This window comes from Nicotiana sylvestris, chromosome 5 (assembly GCF_000393655.2).
Source record: "Nicotiana sylvestris chromosome 5, ASM39365v2, whole genome shotgun sequence".
NCBI classification, from domain to species: domain Eukaryota; kingdom Viridiplantae; phylum Streptophyta; class Magnoliopsida; order Solanales; family Solanaceae; genus Nicotiana; species Nicotiana sylvestris.
This window is the reverse complement of record NC_091061.1, coordinates 114670466-114683856: the sequence shown is the minus strand read 5'-3', so window position 1 is coordinate 114683856 and position 13391 is coordinate 114670466. Positions and strand designations below refer to the sequence as shown.

The following is a 13391-nucleotide window of genomic DNA, read 5'->3' as shown; positions in this document are numbered from 1 at the left end:
TTATCCCAATATAACTTATACCGATATAATTCGTATTCCAACCAAACGACCCCTTAATGTACAAACTATACTATCTTCCCTGCAATTGACAAAAGAATCAGAGGAGTGTATATCAATCCCCACTGTTTTACAAACTGATTCTTCTAACAACAGAAACCACTCAAAACTAAGTTTTTATCCATTACTGGTTTTGTTTCATGTATTTGGGATCTCAAGAGTCAAGCCTAGTTGTTTTGGTTTATACTTTCAATCTTTGAAGATCAAATTAATAAGTAACAAGGCCATCTTAGAGACATTTTAGAAGCATAATAAGATGACTTAACTCTCCAAACTATGTTTTCCTTTAAGATTACCATAATAACTTCAACTCTTTATCAAAATGCATTCTGACAACCACTAAAAAGTTATCTTTAGCAAGATAACTACGTCAATTTTACCATCATTTAAAACTTAGGATCAAGCAGTAGCTATTATGGAACTCGCCTGGAAAAGAAGATTCCGATCGCCTACAACTTGGAACAGGAGTGCCACCTTCCAGAAAGATTTAGACCAGCTTTTCTCGCTGAAAAGACGCTAAGGTTGTAGTTTGAAGAGCGATAAGAAGTTGAAGAGAAAATGATTAGCCAAAGATCAAAAGATCTGATGAGAAGATAGTTTGAATGCAAAGGCTATTCTGTGTTTCAAGTCAAGACTACGCATAATAAAAGAAAATTACAATGCTAAGGAGAAAACATCTCGAATTTGAGTATAAAATGCTTCAGGAGTAACCCCTAAAAATGTTACATTAAGTAAAGAGTATTGCATGTTTATTAAAAGACTCAAAATCTTCCAGTAAAGTACTCCAATATTATCCCTTACCAATTGGGATAGCCCCAGAGAACACACTTACAGGATTTCATGTGGCTGAGATAGTGGAGTCTGCTTGACAAGAATGATGTCTACAATCCTTTATATGGTCGAGCACCGTAAATTTAAGAAAGAATTCCCCTGGCAATAGTGAATGGCTGAGAGCTCTTTAGGTAATAGATCAGTAACATCGAATTTAAACATTTTCCAAGACTGTTGCTGCTGTCTTTTCTCTATAATTTCCTCGATCACAAGTTCGGTAGACTTAAACATTCCTCTGATCCAGTGGAATTGAGATAATCACCATTTGCATCCTCAAAGTTATAGCAGGAAGGTGGTTCTTTTTCCTTCTTTTTTTCCTTCTAAAAAGAGTTTGTCAGAATTGTATCATCAAGACTTCATCTTTTAGCCATGCAACATCTTCCAATTTGCTACCCCTTAATCCATTAAAAGCTTCCAAACATGAAAAAGGTCAACATTGGTGATCAAAGTTAGAAAAGAGAACTGTGGATAATCGGATCACAGGAGTGAATATACAGTCAAATGCCAATCTGATGGGGAAAGGTGAATGGTTCACCAGCCTACAAGTAGCAGAAAAAGAATAGATACTTTAGATATGATTCTGAGTAGCCTTTTATGGATGAAAACATGCAGATGAATGTTAGCCATAAAGCACATCATATTGTATAGTGTTATCAAACCCGAAAATGCTAATTGTCAGCTCAAAGTGCAAAGCACGATTAACAGGCAAAGAAGTCGGTAATGAACCAAAAGAATTGTATGTATTCAAGAATCAATGACTATAAATACAAATAGAACTATGTGGACAAAAGAATTGAGAAACTTCAATTAATAGAAATATATGAAGCAAAAAATTTGTCAATCAAGTTCAAGCATCATGTTATGTTTATGATCAAGATGTAAGTTTCTAATTTATATTACTAACTTGTTAAATTTCCAATTTCCTATTCCTAGTCACTAACATAAAGTCTCCTTAAAAATAACGGTTTCGCTTTGTCATCTATATCTTTTTTTGATAAGTAAAGGCTTTTATTAAAAAAAAGTACCAAGATGGTACAGAAATCAGTACAAACTTTGAAACTACAACAGGTTCCCCATCATACTACATGTTTCCCCCCAAGAAATACAAAAAATCCAAATAATGATCCATCGTATCTAGAGTTTTACCAAAGCAACAGAAAAATAAGTTCTTGATACATTTGTTTTGAACTTTAGCAATCTACACCCTCTTCCCTTCAAAGCATGCCTTGTTTTTTTCCAGCCATAAAGTCCGCATAATACATATGGGAATAGTCCTCCAAGTCTATTTCAAGTTTCTCTTCATTTTCTGAGCTTGCCATATTCCCAGTAAATCAGTAATATTCTGTGGTATGACCATAGCTACTCCTGTAATAGTAAGAAAGAGCTCCCAGCATTGTCTTGAGATTCTGCATTCTACAGTTTCCTGTTCAGCTTTGCAGAAGTAGCATCTACTACACAAGGAATAGCCTCTCCGTTGCAATTTATTTTGAGCGAGACAGGCATCCCTAGCTGCCAACCAACCAAAACAAGCTGCTTTCATAGGCGCCTTGGTTTTCCATATCATCTTCCTAGGCCAATTATGGTCCTCCTGACTGTTCTGTTGTAGTAACATTTTGTAACAATTATTAACTGAAAACTGTTTATCCCTGGTGTTGTTCCAAATCAAATTATCTGCTTTATTCAGCTGGATTGATCAGGTGCTCAGTTGTTGCAGCAATTGAAAGAAGCTATTCAACTCCCAATCATTCAAATTTCTCCTGAAAGTAATATGCCAGCCTGATGTTGGGTCAAAATCTGCAATGTGACCATCTTTATTTAAAGCACAGCTAAACAAGTCTGGGAACCTATTTTTAAAGCACTCATCTCCATTCCAGATGTCTCTCCAGAATTTGATTCTAGCACCATTGCCAACTTCCAGTTTTGTATGCTGCAGGAATTCGTCCCATCCTTCACTTATTTTCTTCCAAATTCCCCCATAGTGCTTCAATTGAGCAGAGCTTTGTCTCCAACCCTCTTTTTCCCCATAGATAACATCCAACATTTTTTGCCAGACTTCATCACTCCCCCTACTATATCTCCATAACCATTTGAATAGCAACTTTATTATGCAGTTTCAGGTTTCTTACTCCCATCCCCCATGTCCTCTTATCTTCTGTGACCAAACTCCACTTGACCTGATGAGTTTTTCTTTTGTTTGTATTTCCTTCCCATAGGAATTGTCTTCTAATAGAGTCCAGTTTTCTCTCAACTGCTGCGGGCATGCTAAACAAAGACATGGTGTATGTTGGGATACCATCTAGGACACTGTTAATCAACACAAGCCTTCCCCCCAAAGACAGATATTGTTTTTTCCATGGAGTTAGCTTCTTGCTACATCAATCAATAACCCCTTGTCAAATATTCTTATCATTTTGCTTCACCCCTAGTGGAAGCCCCAGGTAAGTAGTGGGCAATTTCTCTAGTCTGCAACCCATTATATCTGCCAAATCCTCAACACACTCATCAGCATTGATGCTAAAAGTACTACTTTTAGCCAAGTTAACTTTTAGTCTAGTGACAGCCTCAAAATATAGGAGCACCCCTCTCAAATATAGCATTTGAGCTCTATCAGCTTCACAGAATAGGAGAGAGTCATCTGCATATAAGATATGAGTAAGCATCATGCTTTGGTCTGTCTTGCCAATCTTTAGCCCCTTTAACCATCCCAAACGTTCAGCTCTCCTCAACATTGTGCTAAGAATTTCCATAACCAGAACAAAGAGGTATGGTGATAGAGGATCACCTTGCCTGAGGCCTCTTTGGGAGCTGAAAAACCCTTGGGCATCACCATTGATTAATATGGAGAATTTCACAGTTGAAATACAAAATCTAATCCATTTATCACCAAAATCCATCAACTTCAACAAATTAACCAGGTTTTGCCAATTAACATGATCATAAGCTTTTTCTAAATCAAGCTTGCAGGCCACCCCTTTTTTCCTCCTTTAAATCGGGTTATCAAGGCTCTCGTTGGCAACCAAAGCAGCATCAGTAATTTGTCTTCCTTTGATGAAAGCATTCTGATTAGGGGAAATCAGACTATTTATGACCTTCTTAAGTCTTCCTGCCATTAATTTTGAAAATATTTTGTATACACTACCCAGCAGGCTGATGGGTCTGAAATCTTTAATCTCCTCTGCTCCTTTCTTTTTAGGGATTAGAGCAATGAAAGTGGAGTTTAAGCTTCTGGCAAAAGAGCCTTTTTTATAGAAAGCATCCACTGCTCTCCAGATGTCCGTCTTCAAAATACCCCAGCATTTTTGGAAGAAGAACAAATTAAGACCATCAGGGACCAGGGGCTTTATTTTGTAGTACTGTCCTTTTTAAGACAGTATTTAGGCGAGTTTGATACCTGCACTAAAGTGCCACTTCAGCAACATGAAGCACCTATCTAGCAACCCTGAGTTCCACCGTTTAAGTGCGTCCCAACCGAGCCTTAAACAATACTATTATCGTAACATATTAGGACATTTAAAGGCCAAGTATAATCCGAATGTAATTTGTGATATTAACAGTGGCATATTATATTACTACTAGAACAAAACTGGAAAGAAGATCTAAGAATGACATAGCTTAGGTGTCATGATTCACTGAAGAAGCAACAAAGGTGTACAAACAAAATACACAAATCAATTCACTAGTTTACATAAGACCTTCATCTCAGGAGCCTACAACATAAGAATAAAAGCTTAATTGTAGAAATTTGAGGATTGATAATTTTCTCTGAATACTTTTAAGGTTGTTGAACCTTTTTAGTAAGGGTACATTTTATAGATGATATAACCTGCACTAAGTCAGTCAAAAATTACAGATTGTGCAACTCCTCGGACATATTAAACATGGAATCTACATCATTTGCATAGACCATGTTGCACCAAAAAGCTAGCAAAAATATATATTTGTATTTAAGGCTATTTACCATTTGCTTTCAAAACTTGTGTTGTTTCTTTCAATCCAAATTATCTATCAAATGACTAAAGGTTATGGTATTCCAAATTTTTTGAGTCCAACTCTGTTCCAGTTGGCTAAACAATCTAGAATGGGACATTGTTCAGTTCTTGCCAAATATTGCAATGAACATGCTCCAAGTCGGATAAGTGATCGTTCTCCGTTACAAAGCTGTATTCCTCTTTTCCGGAGATTAGACCAGGTGAGACATGCTTCCTTGGCCACTAGCCAAGAGAAGCAAAAAACCTGTAAAGGTGCTTTGTGTACCAACTCTTCCTCCAAGGCTAAAATTTAACGTTGCAACAAGTCAATAGTCAGTAGCAACAGAGAAGATTTCCATCTAATTTTTTTTCACCACCTTTCCATTTAATAGAATCAACCTTATGCTGGTCCAAAACAGTAGAGCTGAAAAGCTTCAAAATAGAACACGTTCATTCGATTTTTCAGTCATTTAAGATTCTTCTTAGGGAAATCGACAATCGCAGTATCGTGAAGAGAAGAAATGTTGTAGATGTCATGAAGAAAGTTTTTCAGTCCAATCAAGAGTTCCCAAAATCTAATCTTTCTACCACAACTTACCATTAAGTCAACATTTGCTTCGCGAATATTACAACATAATTACTCCAATGCCACAAGGAGCATTTGAAACTCTGGTGTGCTAGCGACAATCCGGTGTGTGTTTATCAACTAGAACCCTCTCCAAAGTGCATTTTCTTCTCCATTCCATTTTGCGAATAGACTTTCATTGTGACACTTTAAGGTTTTTAATGCCAAGACCTCCTTTTTGCTTGTCTGTGGTAACACTGCTCCGCTTTACAAGAGAAAAGGACTTGAATTGTTTATTCCCTTGGCAATGAAAGTCCCTCTTAATTTCTCCATGCGCTTTAAAATAGAAGCAGGGCCAGGGCCAGGAAACAGTGAATAGTGTAAGTGGGAAGTCCGAGGTACTTTTCAAGGACCTTATTTTTAATGGCAACTGATTTGTGTTTTTCCTCCAAAGGAAGTCTTAGGTACTTTCTGGGAAGTGAGCCAATGTTGCATTACAAAATTCCACAAGTCAGGAAAATTGTTGACAGGAAAAATGAAGCTTTTTGCATAATTTATATGAAGCCCAGAGACTGCCTTAAAATTGTTCGGATCATCCTTAAGAGCAAAAGTCGTTGTTCTTTGGCTTCATGAAAAATCAAGGTCAAGGTGTCATCAGCTTAGAGATGTTCAAATCTAGTAAAACCCTGAAATTTGCAGCGAAGCAGGAAATCCATTGCCTGAACCGAGCTGTATACGTCTTACTAAGTCCCTCCATGACCAGAACAAAAAGAAAAAGAGATAGAGGGTCTTATGGTCTCAATCCTATTTGACTAGAGAAGATACCATGAGGTGTACCATTTATGAGCACCGAGAGCTTCACAGATGAAATAAAAAAGCTGATCCAACTTATCCATTGAGACTAGAGCTGGCAAAATGGATAAGTTTTTCAAGTATCTGCCCATATTATCCCTTAAAAACGGGTCGTATAATTGATTTATTCAAATGGATAAAATATGGATCATATCCATATTAACCACTTTAGAAAATGGATAACCATGGGTCAAGAATGGATCATCATCACCAGCACCCTCCAATCATTTTCTGAAACTATCCAATGCTACGTCCCCCCATCCTCACCAACCATCCCAGCCTCACCCCAAACACCACCCACCATACCATACCCACCCACCCACCCACCCTACCTACAAATAATTGATTAGGTAATCTCACTAATACATATAATTACCACAGTTCATGTAGGTTATTACATTTGTTAAACAAAGAGGATTCCTTCGATATTCTAATGATATGGAAACATAATGGCTATTTAGTTCAAATAAAGTATAAACAAGAACTTGGTTTGTGGACTTTTAAGTCATAACTCAATAAATCATTTTAAAACTTTCCTGAGGTTATTCAATTGGAAAATTTGCGACATATCCTCTCATTGTTATGTTTACCAGAATATTAATCTCTAAGTTGACTCTGGTATCAAATTAGGAATTTAAATTTTTTCCTCAATTCCAAGTTTTAAAAGAAAAAGGAAGCTAAGGTATAATATCTATAATACGAAGACGATATAGTGTATATCCACAAAGCCTCACTTTGATGGAGTTAAGAGAACTATATAGAAGCAAGATAAGGCAGTAGACATATATAGAGTCTTGGGTAAGCAGCAACAGTTAACCCATTTTTTATCCGTATTAAATATGGGTTGGTCGGATATTTTATCTGTTTTTACCTAATCTGTTTTTGACCCGCCCATATCCAACCAAGTCGTCCGTTTGCCCGCCCTAATTGAGACTGAAACCCATTTGTCTCAATTAATCTAGCAAAAACCTCTAATTGACATGATCAAAAGCCTTCTCGATATTCAAATTGCAAAGAATTCCAGGTTCTTGGTTTTCCTTCTTGAGTCCAAGCATCATTCGCGATCAAAGCTACATCAGTGATATTTCTATCACTACGGAAAGCCGTCTGGGAGGTGCTGATCAGCTTACGTAGCAAAAATTCTAATCTGTATGCAAGAGCTTTGAGTATAATCTAGTAGAAATTGCCTATCAGACTGATAGGTCTATAGTCCTTAGGTTCCTTTGTACCGCTCTTCTTTGGAATGGGAGCAATATAGGAGGGATTTAAGCTTCTTTCAAAATGCTCCGGATTATGGAAATGGTTTATAGCCTGCATCAAGTTATCTTTAATGGTCGATAAACAGTTCATGTAGAAATACATAGAAAAATCATCCGGACTCCGTGTTTTGTCACTATCACTACTCGAGTAACATCAAGAATTTCCTCATGTATTTACTTGTTTAAGGCCCTTGGTAAGCTCTGCACTTTCCACACCAATTTTAACTGAAACAAGCTAAGATGCATTGAACATTTGAGGAATTGGACGTGATGGGATAAAGGTTAGCCAATCATGGACATAAAGACCTTTCAACTAGACGAAAAGTGCTTTGAAGACTTTACAAGATCAATGAAAGAAACATAGAAGGCCCACAACATACTAAAGTGGAGATTTTAAGCAAAGGGGTGGCTACATTCAAATGGCCAAGCGGCCAGTTAGCTAGGCAAAGCAAATTTCCTTGATTTCCTCGCTTTTAGCTTAAGGGTATTATTGTAACTACTTAGGTTGGTTTATCTACTACTATAAATAGTAGTTAGGGTTTAGTTCATTACTTAGTTTTTGGATGAGCATTGATGCTTAGGCTGCTTTGTGAGCTGAAGACCCTCTTATATCTCCATAGAACCCTCTTGAATACTTGGGTAAGTATTCCCTTGTATGAGTTCAATTTCCCTTCTCCCTTGGACTACAATCATATAATTGAAAGCTTAATTTTTGCTTCCAATGATTAAATCCTTTCTAGCTTCTATCTCTAGTAACTTCTATCTCTTCTCCCTATTTTCTATCTAGTGTTGGTTGTACCATTGTAGTGTGTTACTTTGATTCTCATACCACATCAAGCAGATATTTCGAAGTTAGATTATCTAAGTTATACAATATACTCATCCCCTGTAGGAAACTGCTAAGGAGCCTGAGCCACAAATGGTTTTCCAACCTACCCCAACTTTATTGTTCCTTTTTCTTCCCATGGATAAGTCAAATTTTAGAGTTCAATTTAGGAGATCATTTACACATGGGAATTTAGTTGTTTGCATCCTGAGCTCGACTTTGATTATATGCTCCAAAAGCTTTATTTGCCACATGGCTATTCATTGTATTCAGAGAATTCTTTGATCAGAAAAGCTAGCAAGATGTCGTGCAATTAATGTCTCTGCTATGATTTCCAAGGTGATCTTGTAGGTTACACAGTAACGCAAAAGAAAGAAACCAAAAAAATGGACAATAGATATCATCATATCCTGCATTCCGGGAATCATGTCGCATAAGATGTCTACAAAGCCTACTAGCCTTTATCTTCGAGGGGTTTTCCCAATGCATAGCAGTTGTCAACTTCATATTATTAGGCCAGGGACACTACATTCGTATGAAGACCCAAATTTAGTGGAATTTCACCGAATGGCATTTTAGTTAGAGTTATCAGTACATATGCTAACTTTCTTTCAAATATCTCTTCGCACTGGAATACAGGTAAGGTCAATTGCACATCCAGAACCCATTATAACCTAACGAGTTACATGGCCTCAATCCAATTTTGCAGCATTGCAGTTCAAATTGCACTAACACATCTCCTAATAAAACATTATGCGCATGAACTCTAGTTAAGTGAGTTTATCATCCTGCTTCTTCCTGATCACATTTTACAAATAATTTTAATCAACTAAGTTACTCACGAACTAGTCAAAAAACGGAAGTGTAAGAGAAAAATTCATCTGCTCTGTGCTCAAGGAAAAATAACATATTTTTACCTAGGATCATTGCAGTGTTGCATACCGGGCATGATTGTATGTGATGGATACTGAAGTCATCATTCTCAGCCAGAGTCAAGGGGTATGACAGCAAGAATTTACACTTTCGGTGCCATTATCAACCTGTCTTTGATACACTTTTTCTCCTCTTGATCAGTCCTTTTATCAGAGTGAAATAAGTAGACTTCTGTAGAACAATACCTCTCTGAGTAAGTTCTGTATAGATAAGCATCGCATCTTTATATCTTCCCTCTGCACAAAGCTCATCAATCTGCTGTGAATAAGCAGTTGAACTTGGATCTAGTTCATGTGAAGATTCAGCTGTGAGTTCATGTTCCCTGTTATCCATTTGTGGCCGCTGTTCAGATGGTCTTTCTCTCTCTGTCATATTTGACAAAAATTCTTCTGCTTCCTTAAGCCTTCCAGCATCAGTAAGTGCACCAATAATAGCATTATGTGTGTACTTATCACGTTGGACATTTTTCTCTTCCATTTCAGCAACAAGGCCTAGAGCATCCTCAAGTCTTTGATCTTTACAAAGAGCCGTAATCAAGGTGTTATAAGTTACTACATCAATGGTCTTCCCTTTATCAATCCACGTATTAAATAGCTTAATGGCTTTTTCAAGCATGCCTTCCCTACAAAGTCCCCGAAGAAGAATGTTGCACGTATATACATCAGGCTTAAAAGAATTCTCAACCATTTTGTTGTGAAATTGAAATGCTTTCTCAATGTTCCCCTCCCAGCAGTATCCATGAATAATAGTATTGTATGTTATTTCATTAGGCACTATGCCCTTCTCTAAAAGTTCGTTCAGTTTAGCGATTGCCAGCTGAGTTTTACCTGATTTACAGAGCCCTCCAATTATGATGTTGTATGTGATAATAGTGGGAATTACCTCTCTCTCTTTCATCTCATCCCAAAGCTTAAGAGCTCTTTCCATATTTCCACACCTAAAGTACCCAGCAATAAGAGTGCCATAACTTACTGCATCGACAAGATAACCCCTGGTATGAGCACCAGAGAGCAACTCGTAGGCCTCATCAAGCTTCCTTTCTTGACAAAGAGTATGAAGCATTGTATTGAGAGAAAAATTATCCATTTTCAAACCTTTTTCACCCATTCGTTTCATTATCCTCAAAACCTCTGGTAGATTTCCTGCTTTACAGTATGCACTTATCAAAGTATTGTAGGAAACGCAATCTGGACATAAACCACCTTCCTCCATCCTTTGAATCACCGCTCGAGCTTTTTCCACCTTCCCTTCCTTGCAATACCATTTAATTAATGTATTATAAGTAAATTCATCACATTTGATCCCTTTCTTATTCATTTCTTCAAGCAGATCAAAGGCCTCTGAACTTCTCTTATTATCAAGACACCCATTAATCAAGGTGTTATAAGTTTTCACATCAGGCAACAATTTCAACCCTACCATCTCATCCCGAAGCTTAAAGGCATCATCGATCCTTCCTTCATTACACAGACCATCAATCAACATATTATATGTCCAAAGATCAGGCAATGTATTGTTCTGAGTCATCAGCTCGACGACCTGAGCAGCGTCCTTCAACCACCCCATTTTACAATAACCATGTACCAAAATATTATACGTATTCTTGTTTGGCACGAGACCTTTACCCTTCATATCCAATAACAAATCCCTAACATCATTCAACCTACCTTTCTTGCACAATCCATCCAATAAAGTATTATAACTCACATTATCTGGCACGCAACCAAACTCACTCATTCTATTCAACAAGCCATTAGCATCCTTAAACTTGTAAACTAAACAATACCCTCTAATCAAAATATTGAAAGTATTCGTATTCGGAGCCAAACCAAGCTTAAGCACATCATTGAACAGCTCATTACACAAATCAACAGAGTGAGTAGAAGGGTACTTTACCAATGCATTAATCAAAGTATTAAAAGTCAGCAAATTCGGGCACATTCGAAGGCGTTTCATTTTCTTGAAAATCTGAAGAGCAAGATGGGGTTGTTCACACTGGCAATAAGAACCAATAGCAGTATCCAACAAATCCCTTGAGGGTTGAGGGAAAGAGGAAATGGGGTGAAGGAGGTGGCGGTGGAGAAGGTGTTGGGGGTGATCAGAAGGGATAAAGTTAAGGAGAAGGGATTTGGCAATCTTGAACTTGCGATGGGATAAGAGGGAGGATAAGAGAGGGGGGAGGGCAGGGAAAGGGAGGGGGTGGGTGGAGAGAGAGGGTATGTGGGATTGAGACCATTGGAAGAAGGAGAAGAGGGTGGTGGGGTGAGAAGAGAGGGTAGGGGAGGAGAGAATGGAGTGGATAATGGGAAAGGTGAGGTGAGGGAGGTAGGATTTGAGAGTGGATTTGGGGAGGGATTTGGAGGAAGAGAGAAGAGTGGTGATTGTTTGGATTAGTTGAGAAGGATTCAATGGAGGATATCCTGGAGTTGGGGAACTCATTGGTGTTTGATTTTTGGGGTTTTACAGAGAGAAACAAATGGGGAAGATGGGGTTTATACGGAGGTTTCAGTAAGCAGCTGACTGAAGTTGTCTTCTTGTTTTTCTTTAGGCTTCCATCGCATTTGCAGAGCAAGCAATTTCCATGCCGGGCACTATTTATATTTACTTTTCTTATTTTTTGTGAAATCTAAAAGAAAACTAAAATTTGTTGAACCTTTTGTCCTTTTCTTTTCTCTTTTCGAAAAAGGTCCAAATACACTTTGAAATAAGGTCTACAAATAACCTTCGTTAAAAGTTTGGCACATTACCCACCTTGTCGTTACATTCTTGGCTCGGATACCCCCTTAATTCTAAACGGCTGCCATGGTGGATAAGTTATTCACTCATAATTTAACATGTGGAATTTTAATTTACACCCAAATATTTTAATTCACACCCAACCGGATCTAATTAACCTACCCATTACTCGTGACCCGACCCATAAATTGGAAACCTCTTTCTTAAAAACACCTGAATTTTTACTTCACTTATCAACTAGGGATAGCTTTTCTTCTCAATCTCAACAAAGATCTTCGAGTTCATCAGTCACATGTTCGTCTCCTTCACTATACGATAATCACTAGTGCAGCTTTCTTTTTCGACAAAGACACATGTTGTTGTTGTTGTTGGTAATTTGGATCACCGTCTATTTCATCAGTTCCAGCACTAGACCTTTTATCCTCACTGATATGTTGTGTGTCTGGAAAAGCATTGAGAGAAGGAAGCTCAGAGATTGAAGGAGCTGATGCTTTTAACAATCATTCAACAGTTTTGCTTGGTTGATCATAACCAAGTCGATCTTGCAAATCGTAGAACTGTATAGCTGTGTTAACAGACAGGCTAACTCTCCGATCTCGGAGTCCTTTTGAAGTCCACACTTTATTGTGCCTATCTTTCCCTCCTGATGCACGAGAAACTCGAACAATCAGATTTGAAGGCCACCCACAAAGCCTACCAATACCACCGCCGCCAAGCCCATGACTCCCTTTCACTGCTTCATTTTCATCTTGTGACTCAAATCTACCATTTCCATTGTTGATTCTTGTGACTCAAATCTACCGCTTCATCCAAAGATCTTTGCTGAGATTGAGAAGAAGAGTTATCCCTAGTTGATAAGTGAAGTAAAATTCGGGTGTTTTTTAGAAAGGGGTTTTCAATTTACGGGTCGGGTCACGGGTAATGGGTAGGTTAATTAGATCCGGTTGGGTGTGAATTAAAATATTTGGGTGTAAATTAAAATTCCACATGTCAAATTATGAGTGGATAACTTATCCACCGTGTCAGTCGTTTAGAATTAAGGGGGTATCCGAGCCAAAAGTGTAACGGCAAGGTGGGTAATGGGCCAAACTTTTGACGAGGGTTATTTGTACACCTTATCGTAAAGTTCAAGGGGTATTTGAACCTTTTCCATTCTTTTTTTTGGCTTCATTTCTTTTTTTTTTCTTTTTTCCTTTTTTTTTGGTTTTGGTGAGACCTTAATAGGGCAGAGCTCAAGTAGGTTAACCTCTCCTTAACCTCAAACTTTTAACAAAAGTGCTCGCTCAAATATCTTCAAAAAATAGAATGTCTAGATCTAGATTCAAACCTATAACTATATTGATCAAAATATGCCCTAGAATATT

At 37.7% G+C, this 13391-nt stretch overlaps 1 protein-coding gene across 2 annotated transcripts; it reads right to left on the bottom strand.

Moving 5' to 3' along the window:
- Nucleotides 1-720: 720 nt before the first annotated feature.
- On the bottom strand, nt 721-11868 carry LOC104238120 (pentatricopeptide repeat-containing protein At2g16880). Of its 2 annotated transcripts, none has more exons than XM_009792400.2 (2): nt 9276-11868; nt 721-1427 (listed from the first exon to the last, which is right to left on the bottom strand). In XM_009792400.2, the coding sequence occupies exon 1, from the start codon at nt 11728-11730 to the stop codon at nt 9394-9396; it is 2337 nt and encodes a 778-aa protein (XP_009790702.1). In that variant the 5' UTR covers nt 11731-11868; the 3' UTR covers nt 721-1427; nt 9276-9393. The 2 variants fall into 2 exon arrangements, with proteins under 2 accessions (XP_009790702.1, XP_009790703.1); XM_009792401.2 differs by having other exon boundaries at nt 721-1299.
- Between the last annotated feature and the right edge of the window lie 1523 nt (nt 11869-13391).

What these genes read in the sequence shown, in the direction of transcription:
- LOC104238120 (XM_009792400.2), bottom strand. Translation starts at nt 11,730, where the DNA reads ATGAGTTCCCCAACTCCAGGATATCCTCCATTGAATCCTTCTCAACTA.